The following is a 23,820-nucleotide window of genomic DNA, read 5'->3' as shown; positions in this document are numbered from 1 at the left end:
ATTAAATTAAGTTAGGTAAAAATTTTGTTATTTTTGTTTTGATAATAACAAAATTTATTTTTCATTTTTTAAAGTTAGGTAAAAAATTCATGAAAGCAAAAGAGTTTGAAATTTCATGTATGAATGTACACATGCATGTACCTGGTACAGTAGATACACAGTATCAGGTGAAAAAAAGGTGTATGCACACTGATTATTTTATGAAATATAGTTATTACCGATTCATTTAAAAGAACAAAGCTCTCCACATCTCTTGGCAACAAATGAAATTTTCGTGTCGGCTTTTTTGCCTCACACACAATACGACATCCCAAACACTTCAAATAATGTTTACTCATTATTATAAAAAAAAATTTTTTTTTTCACAACTACTTAAAATTTTTTTTAATATTGTACGTCTTTTTAAAATTTATTTTTATTATTTTTCATATAAATTATAATAGTTTTTTTTAAATACTTTTTTTCCGCTTCGCTTTTATAATATGAATACACCTTTTTTGCCACCTTGTACTGGAATGAATTACAGAAATTATTGTGTCGCTTTTAAAATTCTTAATATTTTTCCCTATACTTTATATACGAGCAAATAATAAAGTGTCGCCTTTCAAAATACATTATAAAAAAAACAGGTTAACATCTATTGCGTACTCTTTCCCTCTCCCAAAAATTCTTATGTGTATAAAAATGAAAATAACAAGGTATGCTGCTTAACTCTTTTAACTAAGGGAATTTTTTGTATACAAATATTGGTGAGTGATTGCATTAGTGTGATGTAAACGGAGAGTCGAACTACTTGTTAGTAGATATACTTTGATAAATACTAGCATTGTACTTTAATAAAATACATACATACATATTTAATAATTTAACAAAACAAAAACATCGCACTTATTCAATTGTGCAACTTAACATATACATAGTTAACTAAATTATAGGAATTTTTATTTTTGATCAAAGTGTTAAATTCGAATTTAAAATGAAAACAAATATTAATTGTCAATCAGTCAATATTTGTAACTGTCAAAAGAAGAATGTTTATATTTTTACTACAAGATAGGAACATGATATAGACTATTTTTTCTCAAAATTGGAATTCAAAATAAGAATTATAAGTTTATAAAAGAAAATGATAAAAAATAAAATGTGAATGAAAAGTTTTCTTTAAATTTCTCTCGAGATTTTAAGATTCGCTCAAAATGGGAAATTTCTCATGATTTCTCAGGAAACACTGGTTTATATTCACTACTTTGTGATTTGCGAGAGAACAGAGTTAAAATAAATAGCATTTATTTTATAAAGATTATCATTTTTCAGATAGCTTTTAGATTAATTTTTGAAAATAAACTTTTCTCTTCTTAATATTATATATATGTATATATATAATACATATGTATATATATATACATATATATATATGTACGTATTCAACATAAATATACATATGAATATTCGCAAAAAGGGCAATATGCAATTCGTACATAATGTATATATGCATTTGATATTTCTCTTTTTAAGTGAAAAAACTTAAAAAACAACCTCATTTTATACCTTACTTGTTGCTTACATGTGCTAAAAAATTATTCACACATAGATTTATGATTCACATAAAAATAACAGAGAGAAATTATGTATATTTTTCACGCGCAAAGTATAAAATTTACTATAATTATTAAACTTGAGCCCAATTGAAACAAAATGATTGTTGTTATTGATAGCAAAACGAGAAACATTTTTTGTTCTTTTCAAGTAATGACATTGAAAAAGTAAAAAAAAGCAACAATAAAAAATTTTTATAAAAAGAAAAAAAAAATTAAAAAAAGTATGAAAAAAAAATATTTGGTAATTTGTTAATTTTTATTCAACTCAATTAAAAATCTACCTACAAAACTTTGAAAAAAAAAAATGAAATAATATGAAAATTTATTATTTCAAATTATTGAACGTTCTTTAACATAATATAGAAAAATTAAGCAACATTTTTAGATACAAATCGTACATAGAATCCACTGCCCCCCATATTACCCTACAATCCAATATTGTATTGATTGCATTCAGCTGAAAAACTAAAAAAACTCTTAACGAATCATTTTTCCTCTTCTTCTTCCACTTCTTCTCCTTCCTTCTTTAACTAATATTTTTCACAAAAACCTGTTGAAAAATAAAAAAAAAAATAAAATTAATTTACCCGAGCCACAAGGTCGTCTCGTGTATAAATCCATACACTTATGTACATACGTACATACATAAAATATGTATATGTAAACTTAAAAGTTTAAAGTAAAACTCGATGCAAACACAAAACTAATGTAAATAAGCAGATCATCGCTTTCAACTCCGCGTATTTATACATTACTATTACTATAAACTACATTGCATGTTATTTTAAAAAATAAATTGACCATATCAGTAATTACTTTCTTGATACATTTACATCGTTTGGAGCACGATGTAAATATCGCGGCCTCCCGAATTAAGGGGAAGAGGGTTTGGAAAAAAACACTAAAGCAAACGAGACCTCTCGATTTAGCTTAAAGTGCTGTAATAGCACTTCCGTGCTTTGCTTTACGGAATGTAGACACAAAAACACAATAGAGCAAAACTAATGGTTAGTCAGTTTGTCTAGCTTTGGAAGCTTTTGATCATCCATATGCGTTTTAGGTTGGGTTAAAGTCCCCCACAATCGATAGGTCTGACGGCAGTATCTGCCTTTCTTTTTTCCTTCGATGATTTTTAACATCTGTATTAAAAAAAAAAAACTTAATCTGGAAAAAGAAAACAAATTTTTTTTATTTTCACAGTACTCATTTCATATTCATTTACTTCTTCCACGATTATGCAGGCGACGATTCTTTCCTATAATATAACATACTCCAAAATTTTGAAAATTTTTGAAAATTTGGCTCCATGATACACCCCATCATTATTGCGGCCATTATACAAAAACAATTAATTAAAAATAGGAGTAAAAACGTTTCAGTCGTTCTTAATATACATGCCCATGACAATCTGATTATAAAATGAAAACATCAGCAAAATATTTGTGACTCTTTCTTACCAAATTTCATGGAGTTAGTTTTTTAAATATTTAAATTTCTATTTTGAAATGTATGTATATTTGAAATTAGCTTTTAAGATAGTAGATCAGCTACCCGAATCTGTCAAAATCTTTCACAGAAACTTCTGGAACGTAATTCAGCTGTAAGTAGACGCCTGACTGCCAAATTTTATGCACCTATGCAAATAATATTTTTATATTGTATAGCAACATAACTAACAACTGAACCCATTTTTCGAATGAGTTTAAATTATAATAGCAGCTATCCATGGAAGAAAAGAAGCATTTTCTGAAATATTGTTGGTGTTTGCTCTTTTCATTTTTGAGTCATCTTGCGAAAGGGCAGACGAACTGGCAGATATTTGCGCTGAGAAAAAATAAATATAGTTGTTTACAAAATTGCTATATATGTACATACAATACATACATATACTATGAATAAATAAAAAAAATAAAAATTAAATATAAATAAATGTAAAACATGTTATCCTTCATTAAGGGCATAATCAGTCAGGCAAAAGTTAAATATGTATAAAAGAAAAAATGAAAGCTAAAAATCATTTACCCTTATTTCAGTATTTTGATGAAAATGAAGCGAAAACTTCATATCCATTCATGCTCTTTTAGGGACTCTTAGAGTTTATTACAAAAACTACTAAGATAAGAAGGTTCTTGGTTCTAGTTTCTTATATTGTAACGTTAAATGTGTATAAATTTTGCATAAATATATATGTATACATATTTTTTTCCTATACCATAAAACATTTCACTCATTTTTACCCTTATTGTTATGAGACAAACATTCTCACATATTCACATGGAAAGAATTAATTTTTTATTTCTCTTCCTTTTCTTTTTGTGATCTCTTTTATTCGATTTTGTTTTTGATATTTTTATTTATTGTATTTATTTTTTTATACTTGAAATTTTGCCTTCGCATATGTACATATGTATGGTTGAATGTGGTTATAAAAAGTACTAACAAAAAAATTAAGAAAATTAAAATAACAGAATTTTACAATCAGCAAGCTAATTATGGCAATAAAAATTTGAATTGTTTTCTAAATATGTTGGCAGGTATGTTTATGCATGCACATATGTATGTACACACAGATGTACGCAAAAAATTTCTAAATTCATCACTTTTTTATATCGGTAAATTTAAATACATACATATGTCGGTAATATTGTTCACTTTTTCATTAAACGGGTACATTTAACAAAATATTAAGAATTTTTTTTAATTTTTTTTTTTCATAGAAATAATTAAGGACAAAAGAGTCCATTGGATTGCAATTGCATTTTGTTTTCATTTTAAAAATCCTTGTACATATGTACATACATCACCATTGGTGCAGTACTTGTGGCACCGGTCCTTTAACCAAAGGGTCTCGGGTTCAAACCACGGTCAGGTCACTCTAAATATTATAGTTAATATAATGCTTAATATACATACTCATAAAATAAATAAAAAATTGGTATACAAAGCAACTGTCATATATTCATAATATTCGAATATTCGATATATTAAAAACCCGAGAAATAAAGAAAAACAAATAATAAATGTTAATAACTTTAAATGTTTGATATAAGAACCACCTCCTAGTTTAAAGCTCCTTGACGCAATGAAATCGGGGCATAACTATCTCTGATGTCATGTACTAGCCCTATGCTAATTCTGGGAGTGAAAAAAAATGTACATACGTAAATAGTTCTTTATAATTTAAATATTCATTTTAATTCTAGTTCAGTTCGCATATACTTACATACTTTTTAAAATGATAGTAAATGGGAATTCATATCTTTTAAAAAACAGCAAAATTTAAGGACCTAAATTATACACCCAACACTTTTTTTACACGGTAGATACGTTCCAACGAAAACCGTGTAAAAACAGACATGCTACTCATATTAAAATTGAGGATGTGTTCCACGATTTTGAAAACCCGTGCAAGATCAAAAAAAGAGTTTTCGGTTGACCTAAAAACCGTGCAAAAAAGTATAATAACCAAAAACCAACAACTATTATAAAAAAAACACATGCATATTTAATGTACAATATTAATATTAAAAACAAAATACAGTTCAGGCATATTATGATTAATAAAGTATAAAATATGTAAGTAATACGCAATAATATTTCCTTTTTGTTGTAAGTAAATCCAAACAGAAATTATATTGGCACTAAAACTTATAAAAAACAAATATTGTTTTCTTCGACACACTTTTAAATACAATTATGTTTACATTCTTAATTATAACGCAATTTTGAAAAATAAAGTGCGCCTAAAAAAATTCTGGGAATTTCCCCAGTTATATTTTTTTTTGTAACTGGGTATACAAAAATTTTTTTGAACATCGTGTTAGAATAAATAATTCGTGTAAAAAAATATATTTTTTGCTTTTTGTGAATCGTGTTATTTCAAAATCGTGTAAAAAAAAACCGTGTAAAAAGAGAGTTGGGTGTATTATCCAAATTTCTGCAATTTTGGTTTCTTTTTATTTTTGCTTTTTGCAAGGCAAGGGGTATTAAAAAACTAAGTAAAATATAGAACAGTATCTTATAGTCCACATTATAAAAAATAGCTATAACCAATTTTGTAAAAAAATATGAGAAAAAAAAACAATAAATTTACCATGAATTCCGTAAGAAGGATAATACGGCGGGATTATTTTCACCATGGTATTATATAAAAAAACTTGTGTGTGTAAAAAGGAACGTAAAATAAGTAACCAAAAATATAGACGAATAGCGAATTAAAGCAAAAATATAAAGCAATAAACACAGTAAAAATTAAAGCCACAAAAATGGGAATCGTAATCGTAAATGAAAAAAAAGATTAAACAACTAGAAACATGAATAAAAGACAATAAAGAACTGTAAAAAAACAAGATTGTATGGTAAATCAAAATGAAGCAAACAAAAAAACGACAAGCTACAGAAGAAAAACTGGTATTGAAAACTTGACTGTTTTGATTGAAAATAAAAAAAATAACGCTTTATACCTAGATCTCATATTCGTTGTTATATTTGTTCTTTTTGGTTGAATTGGAGCCGTCGGAGGATATGATGTATAAAAAAGTACTTTGATACATGTTTATACTTAACGTATATGTACGCTTTTCATTTCAAAGTATATAAGTGTACATAGTTACACATGTGTATAGTTTAGGAAAAAAAATTAATAAATAACAAAATAAAAATTATTATGTAGGCTTGATGACTCCGAATTATTTCGTATAATTTTCATGTTTTTTTTTATTTTTTTGCTATATTTTCTCATTTCACTCTAAGAAAACAAAAATTTTATATTCTTGTGAACAAAAACTGCAACATAACACGAAGAAAACTTTGCGACATTATTAGAACTGCATATGCATTTGCGAGAAGAACTCCCTTAAATCTTTCTCCCAGAGCTCGGAACGGACTAATAACCAATTAATAGAGAAAGAGAGCCTCATTTATTCTAGGAAGTATTCAATACTTTTTAGGAAAATATTGAAAATTGGAATAAAACGACAAATTATGTACTTACCTTTATATACATACATATGTAAGTAAGTAAGCACTTTTTTTTTTTGAAAATTAACAATCGGTTTGCACGGCCGCTTTGTAAATGGCCTATTTTTCTTCATTCTTTATCCAAATTTTTACTTATTACTACCTTATTTGTCATAATTTTTTTTTACTTGGATATTGCTTTACTTGCACAGGTATATATTTATTTATTATAACTGACGCTGATATTATTGTATTTGTATCATTTATGTATGTAAATATATTCATATAATTGTGTAGTTTAACTTCTTATGCTCATTAATATGTGTAGATATATCCCTGAAATTATGTCCACTACATGGTGATTTGATTATGTTATTAAGTATTGGCTCCTTTAAATATTATCATGTAACTTTTTATTCAGAAGTATAGAATACCTCTTATAATATTAAATCAATTAGTAGAATTCACTTTATAAATTACATTATAAGAATTAACAATTTTGCACTAATTAACTTATATTATTTATATTATTTAGTATTAAAATTTATGTTAAATTAAAATTAAATGTTATACATAAATATAAAATATTATGCCGGTAAATATTATACCTAGTAGCACTTCACACTATTTTATTGTTGCACTAATAATGGGAGAGTGTTGCTTTTATATAATAAGAATTGAGCGTTGGTAGCAGTATTTGTAGGGATGCGACGAGAATATGATTTTAAGGAAAACGTTATTATTTTTTTAGTTATAATAATGACCGCTACGTGTGAATTTATATCTCACTTATCGTTTGCCAACTAATTTGCTTAAAATGTGTATTTTTATTTTGGTTTAAATATTTTGAATTAGGTATTAAATATAACTTCCTTTAAATATATAATGCATATGCGTAGTACATAATATCAAGCACATGTAAATAATATCCAACAAATGTAAAAATTAGTAAATTTTAAAACCTTTGTAAAGTATTTGTCACTTATGTACATACATATATCCAAATTAGGAAATCTCCAATTAAATTCGATTTCAAAATTTTATACATTTTAACTTTATATTATTTAAAAGTAAATTTAAAAAACCATGACAATAATTAAATATAATGTTCCTAATTATAATCTTGAAATATGCTGAAATCTGTTATGATTTTGTAATGAAAATATATGATGTGGAAACATTTTTTAAAGAAATTTTTAGTTTTTCCTTAATTTTCTGAAAGAAAAAGTAAATACTTATTATATTTATTATAATAAATAATAAAGATGTTCAAAGAAATTAAGACAACATCAACCAAAAATCATACATTAATTTTTTTAATTTTTATGAGTATTTGTTGGTTTTGTTTATAGACATTTAAATTTCTTTTTTATTGTTTGTAATTGTTTTGGGGGACCACCCAAAATATATATTAGGCATATTTTTCTTGTTCTCTGGCGTTTTATTACTCGTGTATTCTTGGTGTTTCGGTTTTTCTTTTTTATTCTTTATGTTTTTTTATTATAATTATGTATATGTAAGTATTTAAATTTAGTTAGTAGTTCATATTTAGTTAATAGTTCATATTATATAAAGTGTTTAATATAAAATATTTAAAACATTGTCCACTTGAACCATAGTTTAAATATGTCATTCAATTATTTATTTATTATACATAAGTATATGTACATACATATTTCAAACTTAATTAATTTCTCATTGAGAAATTTTTTAATATTAATTTGAAAATTTTGGAGGACTTCTTTAAATTTTTGTTTTCCGAGAAAAAGGATAAGCCTGTTACCCAAAATGTAGGTATGTACATGCATGTAGACGTGCAACATTGACACTTTTATGTCAATGTGCAATAGCTGTCTTCTTTATGAATATTTTTGTATACTTATATATGTATATATATATGCACTTATAAATAGGTAAATTATGCTTTTATTTCCAGAAGTTTACCGGGGTTTTTGTAAAAATATTTTTATTTTTTCTTGGCTTTTATTTTTTACCAAAGTGGTATAAACATACATATAAAATTTTTTTTAGTACATTATGCACATACATAATATGTATGTACGTTGCATCCAATATGTGTGTTTATGCACAATTCCATTTAGAATATTGAAAAAATTTCTTTTTTTACAATTATATTTGCAAGTGAAATTGTGAAAATACCATGAAATCAATAATCTAAATAAAAGAAATGTAGTAGCTTATAATGAATAAATTATAATAACGATAATCATAATATAATATGTTAATGTAACAAGGCTTACATATATTTCCTGCAATATTGAATGGAACATACAATAAACTTTGAAGCTTGGAAAACACGGGCGCGTACACTAAGGCAGGTTCAACAATTTTTGAATTTCAAAATATTAACTTCAGACAAAGAGCGTTTTCTTTTAACACAATCTTATCCCCAGCATTTCCGTCCTCCTTTCTATACACATATGTAATATATAACAGTAAATCAAGTTAGCAGTGCAAAGTTATTTATAAGTCGAAAGTTAATTCGGTATGTGGGAAAAAAACTTTTTTTTTGGTACATAATTTTGAAACATGTGCCTTATCTGTATACACACTATGCATGTCTAAGTACACATCATAATTTCGAATTGAATGTTATTTTATTTTTTGTATTCATTTAAAAAATTTTTAAGTTGTACTTACATATGTATAGCTTAATTCGGCGTCTATTGATACGGTTTCACTTCCATATGAGTCAGAGCCAAAGGCTATCCTTGTTTTTGATAATATTTGATCAATGTCTTGCTCATTCCTTAATCGCCTGGAACGATGCTGTCCAGGTAGTTAAATTGGGACCAGTCGTGAATGGAGGAGCGTATTATTCATTGCATTCAATCTTAGACATTAAATTTTGTTTGTGTTTGAAGGCCGACTACCGCAACCTGCCTTTATAGAATGTATATTTTTGTTTGCCTATCCTCATATATATGGTATCTATAGTCTGCACATTCAATAAGAGCGCTTAGCTGGCCGTCGTGTAAAGCATAAACGTAGAATTCGTACTGTCGTAATGGTCTTTTAAAAATGTATGTAAATATTGAACATATAATAAGAATTTGTATATTCATGAAGAGTAGGCAATAATTCAGTTTTTTTTTCTTTTCTTCTCTAAATGTCCACGTCTCTAAATCTCTTTTTTAGTATATAACATTGCTCAACATTCAATGATAAACTCAATAATTTATTAAAGTCAAGAGAATGCAAGAGCTCTATCGTTGAATGAGAATATAGCTTTATTCACAGTCAACGGGATTTGTACGTTTATCGAAGAGTTTTTAGTTCAGGTATGTACAAGACGTGAGACGTCGTAAAGAGTAAAGCGAATCTTCTCTGAGAAATGAAATGTTTAACTACATATGTACATACATACATATATGTATGTACGTTTGCCAATAATTGTACTTATAGACAATTATTTTTTGTTTTGGAGTATCTATAACAAAAAACTAAATTAAAAATTATTCAACACATAATATTTATTAGGAGTATGTATTTAATTATATATAATAAAATAATAAAAAGAAATTTGATTGATAACATTCGAAATAGTCTACTAATATTATTACAATAAAAGGGATTTCAAAAGAAAAATTTATTATAGAGCTTTACGATTTTCTGATGAAACAAGAATTATTATATTACAAAAAATTTAAGAAACAATCCAAATATTTAGTTTTGTTTTTTTTGTTAACGCAGAAAAAATATTTTCAAATCTGGTAAAATTCATTGTAAAATTATATTTTTGCAGTTTTTATAACTTACCAAAAAATATACTAAAAAATTTTATAACAAAGAAACAAAAACAATTTATTTAACAATGCAAACTATTTGTTTGCCAGGCCATGGTCAGAACTGTATACCAGATAGAAGTTGAATAGCTCAAAATATACGAGTATTACTCACTAACACATTTCGTCTTTCGCGTACGACATTGTATACATCATATTCCATAAGGTTTTCAAGTTTCAATACAACGGAACACCTGAAAATATTAATACAATTTTAATACAATATTTGATGTACATAATATATACGTATAAAACTTTTCTTGGTAGAACAAAAATACGAACTTGGACATTAAGAGACACAGAGAGTTTGTAAAAATTACTAAGTTTGCCTTTATATAAAACTTTTGGGTAATTTTTACAATATATCAAGGTACATAATATATATAAAACTTTACTTGTCATAACAAAAAATACAAACTTGGACATTAAGTGACGCAGAGAGTTTGTGAAGTCTACTAAGTTCGCCTTTATATATTTTTGGGTTATTTTTTAATTCTGTTTCATACGGCTATTCCATGTAAAATATATGTACATGTTACTCTCCCAAAAATATGTATATATGAATGTAACATATGTAAGTTAAAACAAGAATCTCATTAATTTGAATTAAGCAAAAAAAGTTAAAAAAGATATCGATAGTTTTTAATAAAATCTGTTGATCTAAGTTTTTAGTAAAATATATTTAATTAAATAAGTAATATTTTTCGAAATATCTGCAAATTATAGATCTTATACATACCTGGCCTAATACAGGTTTTTCTAGAAGAAAAGGTATCCGTCCTACCGACAGATTTGAAAATAGTAAAAGAATTAGCTGAAAATTGCCTTTTCTGATTTGAGTACATAATAATGCATACTCGTATAATAATATTTAACAGATATTATGTTATAATAACAGAATATAATTTGCTTTGATTCCGTTCTGTTTATGAAAGATATTTTGAGATATAATTTTACTTATTTTAGAATATCTCTTTTTTTTAATATTAATTTCTCTCATTTTAAAAAACTTTATATGATATAAGAGAATCGAAATGAGATTCTCTGAGTATTGTAAAAAATGTAGGTATAACAATATTTTTTTAGAATTTCGTAGTTTTCTTTTATAGAAAATAATAAAGAGGTATGCAGTTAAAAAAGTCGGTACTCAATAAATGTACTTGTATATACATATGTATGAATCCACTATATAATTTGATTTTATTGTTGCTTTTATTTTAGCAATGCTTTGCACTGCATTAGTATTAAGTATAAAAGATAATTTTCTTTTTTATTTTTTCGATTGAATAATAATAAAATAAAAACTAGTCGGTTAAATACAACCGAACAATGTTGGTCGTGAAAAGGAAAAACGTAAGAAAATTTTGAATCAGTTCATTTTGAACGTGAGAACGGTGTGGACGTATTTTTTCCGTTAATTTATATATGTACTAGCAAGTACTTTTTTTTATGTTAAAAAAATTAATCATAAAGAAAGAGAAGAAACACATATATTATCTTTCCAACTTTTCATACCTTGACATATTTAATAAAAAAGTAATTTTTCTTTATATGAGTTATTAAATTTTATGGATGAATATACAAAATGAAAAAAAAAATTATAAATTGAATTAAAAAAAAAATTACATATTTTGATTTTAATAAAATTGTGAATTACCAGTTAATATCAAGTTTTTTTTTAATTAATTACTAATTATTAAAAACAATCATTGGTTGTTAATCTATTTTAAATAAAAGTTCAATTTTAGTAGTTACTTGTAGTTAATTAAAAAAAAGCAGTCAGCAAAAGAAAATTAATTATAATTGTGTTTAAAAAATTTTTTTTTTAAATTTTCTATACATAAAATTGAAGAAATTCAATTTAAAAAAAAAATTTGAGTGGGTAGGTACCTACTTATCTAATTATCTAATCAACATATTCAAGTGCAAAAATTCGCAAGAAAATTAATTCAAAATTAATATTTTGAAAAAGTTTTACAAATTCTCTAAGAATCATTATACTATCTACCAAAATTATATAAATAAAAAATAAATAATAGGAAAAATTTTAAAATTAAAATAAAGGATTAAAATTTGAGAATAAGAAAATATTACTGATGACAACAAAAAAGGTCTACCTACCTGCACTGGTATACCTAACTTTATTTGTAAAGTATTTTAATAGGCTTCGAAAAATAATAGATTTGAAATTTAAAAACTTTTAAAGGCGAATATTAAAGGAAGTATATATTATGTCCCTAGGAACTGAAATCGAAACAACTAGTTGGATTAAAGTCAATCAAAATTAATGGAATTCTAAAATTAGCAACACTTTAAAAATATCAATATGTTTTTTTAAGTAACCATCTTGAAATTCATAGAACTTTTAATATTTAAATTAATTAACTAATTTTCTAGTAGGTATTTATATAGGCTATGCAGGTACAATAAAATTCAAATTAAAAAGTGAGCAAAAAATAATCAATTTTTATATATATGTATATATATATGATTTAAATTAAAATTACTTCCTTACTTAATATGGATAATATAAATTTTATAACGTAAATACCTTTTTAAAATGAATGTTTCGCTTATATATAGCATATATGTATATATTTGTTTTCAATAACGCGTGACAAAAATAAGAAATTTCATATTTAATTATGCATAATTACCTATGTACCTACATATCTAAACTCTTAGTACATAAATTTTCCACCTTTAAATTCCATTTTCTCCTTTATTTGATATTTTATGTATATATTTTAAATGTAGTTATTTAAAAATTATGAAAAAATGAAAATATTTATGAAAAAATTATGTTTAACGAAGTGAATTTTTTATTTCATTTTATTATATATTTTATTTTCTAAAAAAATTCAATGAAAGTCAATATTTTAGTTATGATTAATCTACAATTTTAAAAATAAGGAAAAGACAAATTTTACAAATTTTTATTGTTTTTCTTTTTTTTTTTTTGTTATTCAATTATTTTGCTCATTACAATATTTAATCGTCACCTATTAGTTACTACAAGAGCGCAAATTTATGACGTTTTTGTATTTTTTTTTCTTATTTTTCATTTCACTGAAATTTTATTACTTTTTTTCGTCATAAATAATACAAAGGAAACGCTATAAATATTATAGAGTTACTACTACTAATATACAATTAAAAGAGAAACCCATATAATATTATAATATACATATGTATATAAAAAAATATAAATAAGTATAATATATTGTATATAAGCTACATATGAATAAAAAAATGCTAATTTTCCTCGACGACTGTGTGAGTGTATAAAAACGATTCCATATCCAACATATTAACAAACATGCATACATGTCGTATTAAAAAAATGTAACAATAATAAAATATACACAGATACTTACATATAATGTATATACAAAACAAATATATAGTTACAGTGGGAAGTTTACAAATGCGATATTCATATTTGGTAGAAGTTAATACACATTCATTTTTTTACATTTGTATATCAATTTTCACGCACAAAAAAAAAATTTATTAGTGAAAAAATAAAATAAAAAAACGCAATTTTTAATAAGGTGACACTACGTACAATAAAAGATCTACAAATAAAATAAAATTAACTTAATTTTATAATAACCTTGACAAACTGATTAAGAGAAAAGATAGTTTTGTTGACAAAGGAGAGATATTGATAAAAAGAAGTAAAATTTATGAATTTTTTTTATTAACATGAAAATATTAAGCTGAACCTTTTAAAAAAAGACTTTAGTAATTTATGCATGCACAAATATATGTATACGTACGTAAGTAAGAGCACTCGTAAATAAAAGGTCCAAAATTTTTCTTAAAACATGGCTAAGTAAATCAGTGTAAAAAACGTTTTTATCTTAAATAGATCGCGCATGCATTTCTGAGCGATTATGTGTTTTGTATGCACATAATATTTTGAGTCGATTCAATATTTTATAGAAAACTATACAATAGTTTTAGTATTATAGTTTTAAGCTATACAAAATACAGAAAATAGATATTAAGAGTTCAGAGAGCACCGAGGTAGATATTTATATACATAGGTAGAGAAATAGATAGATGTACATATACTTCTATCTACATATCTACATTGTAATGTATTGCGTATTTTGTATTAAATTTACAAGTTATGTATCACGCAATTATTTTATACCTATTAATTTTATTTACAAAAATTATTACATCTTTGTAATTTTTGCTAATTTACTCTTTCTTTTTACATATTTGCCACTATTGTCAAATATATTATTACAAATATTTTAACATATGTATATAAAATATATGGGCAATATCTGTAGTCCATATAATGTAGAAATATAGCGCTAATATTAGGAATACCTAACTGTAAAGATATACAATTTTAATATTTTACATATGTGTATAAATACACTTAGGTATACATAATGGATACTTCCGCCGATTTACATCGTTCAATGTGTTGAAACCTTATACTATATTTCACACCTTTTTTCCACTTAAGTTCAGGAAAGAAAAAAAGAGTTCATAGGGAGAAAAAGTTATATATGAATGAATATTTGAAACTTATAAATATAAACTTCAAATAGCACTCAAAAATTATTGTAAGTAAAAATGTTTACAAATGTATCCATATAGCTATACATACAATTATTATGATTGATAAAATGATTATCAATTTAAAATTAAAAAATAATTTAAATATTTGCATGGTATGCTATATTTCAAAAACGTAAATTTATACATGCATGTGTAATAATGTTTGTAATTTCCACAATATTTGAGTATTTTTATGCACATTATGTATTTTACTTTAACAAAACGTGTCACAAATTTACAATACCAAATCTACTTTTTAAGAGAAAAATATGAAAATGTTATAAAAAAAACAGAGTAAATCTGTATAATCGAGAATTAAAATGTATACATATACATTTATAAATAAGCTTAGATATGCTTTTTTTTTTATTTATTTTCATCTAGTTTTGGTATAATTTCGTCTAAAAGTAAAATATAGTCTACAAAGTAAAATTAAACCGAATTAAACTCCTCATTAAAATAAAATTTTAAATACTCTCAACTATTCTCTCTTATTTTATTTTTAAAGGAAAGGTACTCATTTAGATAATATATAGTAATGCAATTATTCGGAACTGTTTAAATTTTCTACGTTTACGTTTACATTATCATTTAAGTTGAAAATACGTAAATGCTTACTATGTATCTACAATATATATGTATACTTCATATACATGTAATAGAAAAAATATATATACATATTCTAAAAAACATTCCTTTGTTAAGAAAAGTTTTTTGTTTTTTATAACTTTTTCTTTTTGTACTTTCATAAGCGTTTCTTCAAAATGTGCCCTTTAATACTAAAAATTGCATGACATAATATATTCAGTATGCATAATGTAACTGAGTATAAATAATTATAACAGGCGTTTATTATTATTCAATTGAATAGTGTTAAATAAAAAATGTATGTTTATCGATAAATGTGTTGTTTATAAGCAGACAAAAAATCATTGACTTATTAAATTTAAATATTATACTTAAATATAAATATTTCATTATATCTATATATACAAATAATATTTACCTATACGCAGTTTATTTTTTACATTGAGTACATGTAGTGTAACATGAAATACATATTCTATATAAATACATATTATTTATTTTTCGGGTTTTCGCTTTTCTTTCTTGATGAATAAATTCAAATGGATAATTTGTTTTAGATATATAAATAAAAACTCATGTAAATCGTCAAAAATGTATATTAATGAGACTCGAAATAATATAGTATGTAAGTATAAAAGAATATTTTGCGTTTTTGGTAGGTAGGTATATATGTAAGTAAGTAGGTACCTATCTAATTTGTGTAATCAATCATCTATATAGTACGTACATCTTATATTTCCCACGTCATTTTGGTATACATAAATAGGTACTTTTATGTACATATATTTAACAGTATATTATAATAGTAATGCCAATAATTAAATAAGGTGGCGTTAAATTAATTTTCATACCAATTTATATTAAAAAAAATTTGATTTTACAAAAAAAAAAAGTAATTAATAATCTAATAAAAGTATTTTATTTTTTTTTTAATTTTAGTTTTGAATTTTTGAAGAAAAACTATAATTAAATCCATTAAACACGTTATTAAAATAAAAACCAAATATAATAATCATGTGAGTGATTTTAAATTAAAAATATATATATGTTTATAGTGATTAACTTAAAAATTAAGTTCATTGAGTGTTATTTTAACAGAATAAAAAGACAAAAAAAATTTTAAGCTTACATATATATATAAACATTTAGTGGATTTCATATAGCTTATTGATAATTGGTTTGCAGAAATGAAAATTAAATTAAACTTAAGTAGTAATATGCTTACCAACTTATTATCAAGTAATTAATAAAAACTTAAAAAAAACGTACGTATCAAACATAAACATACTTTCCTAAAAAAATTGTAAATTTTATAAAAGCAAAAAAGAAAATTTGAATATTAATCATTTAAAATTTAATATTTGAAAAATAAACAATTATTTTAAGTTATATTCAAATATGACTTTACCAACAACATATCCAATTAATGGTACAGATGATGATTCTGATATGTTTGGACCACCGCGATCATCTCCGCCAATAGGCTATCATCATCATCGTTCAAAAGTACCTATGATATCGCCAAAATTAAGGCAAAGGGAAGAACGAAAACGTATATTACAACTGTGTGCACATAAATTAGAACGTATTAAAGATTCTGAAGCGAATTTAAGGCGGAGTGTTTGCATCAATAATACGTACTCACGTTTAACAGATGAATTAAGGCGTGAAAAACAAAGCCGTTATTTGGCTAATTTACCAAAGTAAGTAAATATTTTTTTATAAACTTATTTAAGTAGATAGGCACCATTGCTACTCATTTATGTGTATCTAGAAGGTTAATTTTAAAATTTTTAAGTACTTTTCATTTCTTTTTTAAACTTTTTGAATAAACATTTCAAAAATAAATCGTAAACACATACACATGTGATTAATGTAGCTTATCATCATCAAAATCCATAACTCAAAAGTCTGCAATCTGAACACATAATTACTAAACCCATTTCATTTTTGACTGTTTAACTACAATCAAATTTAATTCTTATAACTATCCGAGTACCTAATTATTTTTAAAATAGTTGAGTGCTTAATGTAAATTGAAAAATTTCAACTAGCAATGTAATTAAATTTATAAAAAATTAAAACAAAAACTTAGGAGCAGTAACATTGTCAAGTTAAAAATCTTACGTATAGCAATGAATATTACGTATGATATCAAATAAAAAAAATGTAACACATTGGCAGGAACATAATAGAATTATATTTTTATTCTTACATATGTATACGTATGTATGCATAAATTCTCTATAAGTGATACACCAAATTGATTTTTGTTTAAAAATTTTTGTTATTGGAATTTAGGTAATACAAATTAATTAAAAACGCACATTATGTGAAAATGATTATACAGATATAATGTATGTATGTACGTACACTAAGTTCTCGAGATGAGATGTTTTTGGGTTCCAGAATTTTATGTCGTAACTTGAATTGTCGCTTAAGGAGAAAAAAAAATGTATGAAAACAAAAAGTGAATTAGACAAACTATTTTATATTATAATTCACCTTTTTTTTTTAAAGGAACAAAGTTTAAAATAAAAACAAGAAAAAATAAAGTTGACCGTGTCAACTCTGTGATACCCGTACAAATTTGTTATCCTATGTGCGAATAAATATGCCATAGCCGACTATTGGACAGACTATAACTTTAAGTTGCCGTATTACCATATTAGTTTATGCAAAATTTCAGTGCTGTGTTTTCAATATTTTCTAAGATATGGCTAAACTACTGTTGAAGTTGTATGGCTGCTACCACAACGAATCAAAAAATACCAAAAAGAGCTAAGCAATTTATCAAACACATTGGACTTTTTAATATATTCGTTTGTGTAAAATTTTAGTATCACAGCTTCTATAGTTTCTGAGATATAGCCCAATAACTTTTGAAGTTGTATGGCAGCTACCAGAAGGAGCCAAGAAATTTCAATAAGTTTTATGTAACAACACATCGGCCCTACTTATATATTTACTTGTGCGAAATTTCAATATTACAGCTTTTACAGCTTCTGAGATATAGCCAAATAGCTTTTGAAGTTGTATGGCAGCTACCAGAAGGAGCCAAGAAATTTCAATAAGTTTTATGTAACAACACATCGGCCCTACTTATATATTTACTTGTGCGAAATTTCAATATTACAGCTTTTACAGCTTCTGAGATATAGCCAAATAGCTTTTGAAGTTGTATGGCAGCTACCAGAAGGAGCCAAGAAATTTCAATAAGTTTTATGTAACAACACATCGGCCCTACTTATATATTTACTTGTGCGAAATTTCAATATTACAGCTTTTACAGCTTCTGAGATATAGCCAAATAGCTTTTGAAGTTGTATGGCAGCTACCAGAAGGAGCCAAGAAATTTCAATAAGTTTTATGTAACAACACATCGGCCCTACTTATATATTTACTTGTGCGAAATTTCAATATTACAGCTTTTACAGCTTCTGAGATATAGCCAAATAGCTTTTGAAGTTGTATGGCAGCAACCAGAAGGAGCCAAGCAATTTCAACGATTTTTATCAAACACATTGACCCTACTAATATAATTCACTTATACGATATTTCAACATCACAACTTTCATAGTTTCTAAGATATAGTCAGATAAATTTCGAAGTTGTATGGCAGCTACCCGAACCAGTATCCCGATCATGTTAAATTTAAACAGGGTTCTGGCACTTACTACAATAAATCATTTTTACAAACACATTGGCCCTACTAATATAATTTACTTATACGATATTTCAACATCACAACTTTCATAGTTTCTAAGATATAGTCAAATAAATTTCGAAGTTGTATGGCAGCTATCCGAACCAGTATCCCGATCATTTAAATTTAAATAAGGTTCTGGCTATCATTACAATAAATCATTGCTTATAAAATTTTTCATTAGTAATTTAATTTTCATCTTAATTATTTCCAAATTAAAGAAAAAGTGTTTTATGAAATAAAAATTTAAACTTTTTAGTGGACTAAAAAAATATTTTAATGCTAAATTCTTGGTGGCTTATATATAAAAAATAGTTTATTTAGATTAAAAAGATAAAAAAAAAGTAATTGCTCACTAAGTAGCTTGTATTTTGATCAACTAGCTTGTACTTTGATTTTCGCAAAAATACGTATCCAAGTAGGTAATTTTCTTATGAATTTTTAAATTGAATACATTATTATTTTACTTGATTTGAAAATTTACTATTACTCTTTACCAAAAGCTTTTCTGTGCTTTTTTACCTATAAAACTAAATTTAGAGTAAAGTATGTTTCAGTTTTTTTATGTAAATATAGAAAATTTACTCACATTTTATAAAATATCAATATATTTTTATATGTATAAAATACATGTGAATACAGTATTCATATAAAACCAAACCAAGAAACTCTAGGGAACATGTTTGTAAACTTATTAACGTGGTATGGCATGGTTTACAGACACAACAAAGTGAAAAATAGCGTAAAAAGTAAACAACTTTGCGCAGTGAGTGAAAGTTTTGTAATTTTTTGCGTCTGTTTTGAACTCTTGTAAATCAAGGCATTAAATGTAAAAAAACAAAACTTATATTTTTATGTTTTGCCAAATAATTATTTTTTAAATGATTATTTATACACACACGCACATATTTTATATGTAAGTTTTATATGTAGGTTTTATTCGAATCGTATTGTGTATAAGATATAAGCGTGTACTTTTTTTTATCAATGGTTCTCTTTATTTCTACGTAATAATGTAAATATTAAATATGTATTCAAAAAATATGTTAACTCAAGTATTCATGCGTTCTCATATTATTTCAACAAACCAATTTTGGAAATCGTTTTGAAATTTTATAGAAATAATTCTAATAGTCTTAAAGTTTGACACTTTAAATTAAAATATTGTTTGTCGTAATTCATTTTAATATCAAAATAATTTTGTAAATTTTTATTTACATAATTAAAATAATTTGCTATATTTTACGATTATTTAAAGAAATTTCTATACTTAGCTCCTTATTTCAGTGTTCAGTAGGTATTTCTAATTAACTTAACCTTAGAATAAAAAAATAGTTTAAGTAATAAGCAATTTTTAAACCGAAATATATTTAATAAATTGGTGTGCATGTGAAAAATGTACTTATGCATGAAAATTATACATCTAAAGTATTAGTTATTTGATACGAAAATTTTCTAGGTGATGGGATATTATTGAAAGGAATTTTGTTTGTTAGTATAGAATTTCGAATATTTTACAAAAATTAATTGGAATTAATTTTATTCAGAAAATTACAAAATTTTTGAATAACAACTCAAGGGATGCAACTAACAGAATATGGGCAACAGAAATTTATTTAGTATATAAATAATTCAGGTAGATAATAAGTAGTCTTTCAAATAAAGGCAAAATAGCAGGAAAAAATATTAGAGAAATAAGCAGATTAACAAACCCTGGAAATGTTCAAAATATGGGCAAAAAAATTAAAAAATGAAAATACAGAGTTTAAAATGGATGTAAAAAATTTTTTACAGACAACCCATCTATTTGATGGAAATTGAAAAAAAAAATCGGTTTCAATACCTTATTTACACATTCAAATCTATGTCACAATAAGCCTGCCGTAAAAATTTCTATTGCACTAAGAATCAAAACACTAATAAACTATATATGTTGTAAATGCACTTATAATTAATGAAATAATATTTATACATTAATATAAAGATGAAGTTATATTAATATAAAGAATTACTTTTTGTTTTCTTCCTTTTCAGATCAGAAACAAAACCTGAAGCAGCTCATAATAGTACATTTAATTCATATAAATGTTCCAGCAATTTACCTAGCACAAATAATAATAATCAAATAAACAGTAATCATAGTTGTAGTGCTAATAACAATTATAATAGTAACAATTTACAGCATCAAAATGACCCCATGGAAATGTATCCAAGCTCAACTATACAAAATTATCATAATTTACATTATCAACAACAACAATATCATCAATCTTCTATAAGCAACCAGACGTCAACAACATGTATTACAACATCAGTCCATTCGGCAGCAAAGCCAACAATTCCATGCATTAACGCTAACAATAATATCATTAGTAACTTTAATAGCAATAAAAGTGTGAATTGTAATAATAGTAGTAACGACAATAGTGATGATGGAAATATTCTTATTAATAACAAGAATATTGATAACAGTACGAGTAATCGTGAAAGTAATGGAGAAAATATTGATAATACCAACACTAACATTAGCAGCAATAATAACAACAAAATAAATGAAAATAGTGCAGATTGCAGAGATATTGTGAATAATAGTGATAAGAATATCAGTAATACCGTCAATGACAATAACAAATGCATTGAAAACAAAAATTATAGTAACATTCATTCAATAAGTCATACGGATAGTAAAACTGAAGATTTTAAAATATTATCAACTTCATTACCGTCATGTCAATTTTATTCTAATAATAATTCAATTGCAAAAGCTTCATCACCGTCAGCAGTTCTATCAACACCTAATGATTGTGCGTTAATATCATCGTACAGTCAAACATCGACAATTTCGACCCCAACGACCGCATTTACATGCAATAGTAGTACAACAATAACGAATGCGAAAGAAAATTCAACATCAATGATTTTACCAATATGTTCAAAATTATTAGCACCTTCGTCGTCAATATCAACATCACTACCACAAGCAGCAACATCAATACTTGAAACATCATCAACAACTCGTAATAATAACGGTAATGTTAACAATAATAACAATAATAAATTTCTTTCATCATGCCAAAGCACAAACAGTGTAGATACTGACTTAGAAATATTGGATCGTGAATTGAGTGCTATTGATGCAACGATGCCATTAACTGATCCGGAAATAACACAAGGAGTCGAGCATTTAGAAAAAGCTGTATCGTCAAGAAAACGTTTACGAAGTGAAGATGATAATGATCGCTTTGTTCGAGAAGCTTTATCACATTTTTATTTACCAACAACAGTAACTACTACAGCACAAAAATTGATTTCAACAGTTATTGATGATTGTCCTTTAGATTTGAAAAGGCCAAAACTGTCATTGTCATCAACATCGACATTATCGCCACCATCTATATCATCAATATATGGTTTTGGTGCAATTGGAAATGCAAATATTAGTAGCATTACTGGTAATTGTTTTAATTATGGAATTGGTATTGGCCTTGGTTTTAATGTGTGCAACAGCATCGTTTCAAATTCATATGCAATTGGTTGTTGTAGTCAAGTTGTTGCATCATCAATAATGTCAGCAGCTGCCGCCACAACAAATGGATCAATAATATCATCAAATAATTTTAATAACAACAGCAATAATATTAATACTAATAATAACTTAATAACAAATGATTTAGATTTAGAATTAGCGTTAGATTTAAATTCACCAAATCAAAAAGAATTTGAAGTTATTATGGATGCATTGCGTTTAGGTACACCAAGCCCAACACCAAGTTGTGGAAGTGATTCATGTGGTCAAGCCGCAATGATGAGTGAAACTGGTAGTTGCAATCCAAATGGAATATTTAATAACCTAGTTGTAACATCATTGGAAACATAAATATTCTAATCATTATAAACGTCATACTTGTTTTTAAAATTTACTTACAAATGAATTTAAAAATAGATTTTCAAAAATTTGTACATAAGTATATTTACATAAAAAGTAATTTATTAATCCTATATAGTATTTAAGAGTAAAACAAATAATTGAAAAAGAAATTCGAATTAAAAGCACTGTAAAATTGTAAAAAAGAAAGAAATTAAAAAGCATTAAAATAAAATATTTTATTTTATATTTATACTTTCTTTATTTTTAAATAGATAATATTTTGCGTCCAAAAACTAACTATGAAATTGATTTTTGTAATTAATATACTTTTATAAACAAAAGATTTAAATTAAAATATGTTTGTTTTTATCTACTTTTCCTTGCAAATTAACTCATATCTTTAATATTAGAAAAATTTCAACTGAAATCACTAAAAAAAACTACAAAAGAGAACAAATAAATAAATTAATTAAATTATTATAAAAAAACAAAAAATAGTTAATCTTTATCTTGTACTTATGTAGGTTTTTTAACTTTTTTTTTTATTTGCAACTTATAGCCGTTAATAAATTATTAAATTCATAAAAATTTGAGTAGCTAAATTGTACTTTTTGTAATTATATTTTTATTATATTAAGCTTTTTTCTATACAAGAAACTTGTATGTTGCGCATATTTTGTTTTTATCTAAATTTTGTTTTATTTTTGCTAA

The 23,820-nt window shown here is 25.0% G+C and overlaps 1 protein-coding gene across 3 annotated transcripts in view; it reads left to right on the top strand.

Annotated features, from left to right (window-relative positions):
• LOC129607649 (putative uncharacterized protein DDB_G0282133) overlaps positions 1–23,494 on the top strand; it is a 59,971-nt gene extending 36,477 nt beyond the window's left edge. Inside the window, exons 1-3 of one of the 3 annotated variants that reach the window (XM_055518786.1) lie at positions 11,691–11,899; positions 16,475–17,238; positions 21,276–23,494. In XM_055518786.1, coding sequence (XP_055374761.1) covers positions 16,934–17,238; positions 21,276–23,118 — 2,148 coding nt within the window. In that variant the 5' untranslated portion in view covers positions 11,691–11,899; positions 16,475–16,933 and the 3' untranslated portion in view covers positions 23,119–23,494. Of the gene's footprint in view, positions 1–11,690; positions 11,900–14,851; positions 14,953–16,474; positions 17,239–21,275 lie in introns of those variants that run through there. The other 2 variants (XM_055518788.1, XM_055518787.1) reach the window with 2 other exon arrangements.
• The last annotated feature ends 326 nt before the right edge of the window (positions 23,495–23,820 follow it).

This window comes from Condylostylus longicornis, unplaced genomic scaffold (genome assembly GCF_029603195.1).
Source record: "Condylostylus longicornis isolate FDR11 unplaced genomic scaffold, ASM2960319v2 ptg000028l, whole genome shotgun sequence".
In the NCBI taxonomy this organism is placed as follows: domain Eukaryota; kingdom Metazoa; phylum Arthropoda; class Insecta; order Diptera; family Dolichopodidae; genus Condylostylus; species Condylostylus longicornis.
This window is presented reverse-complemented; position numbering and strand designations above follow the sequence as displayed.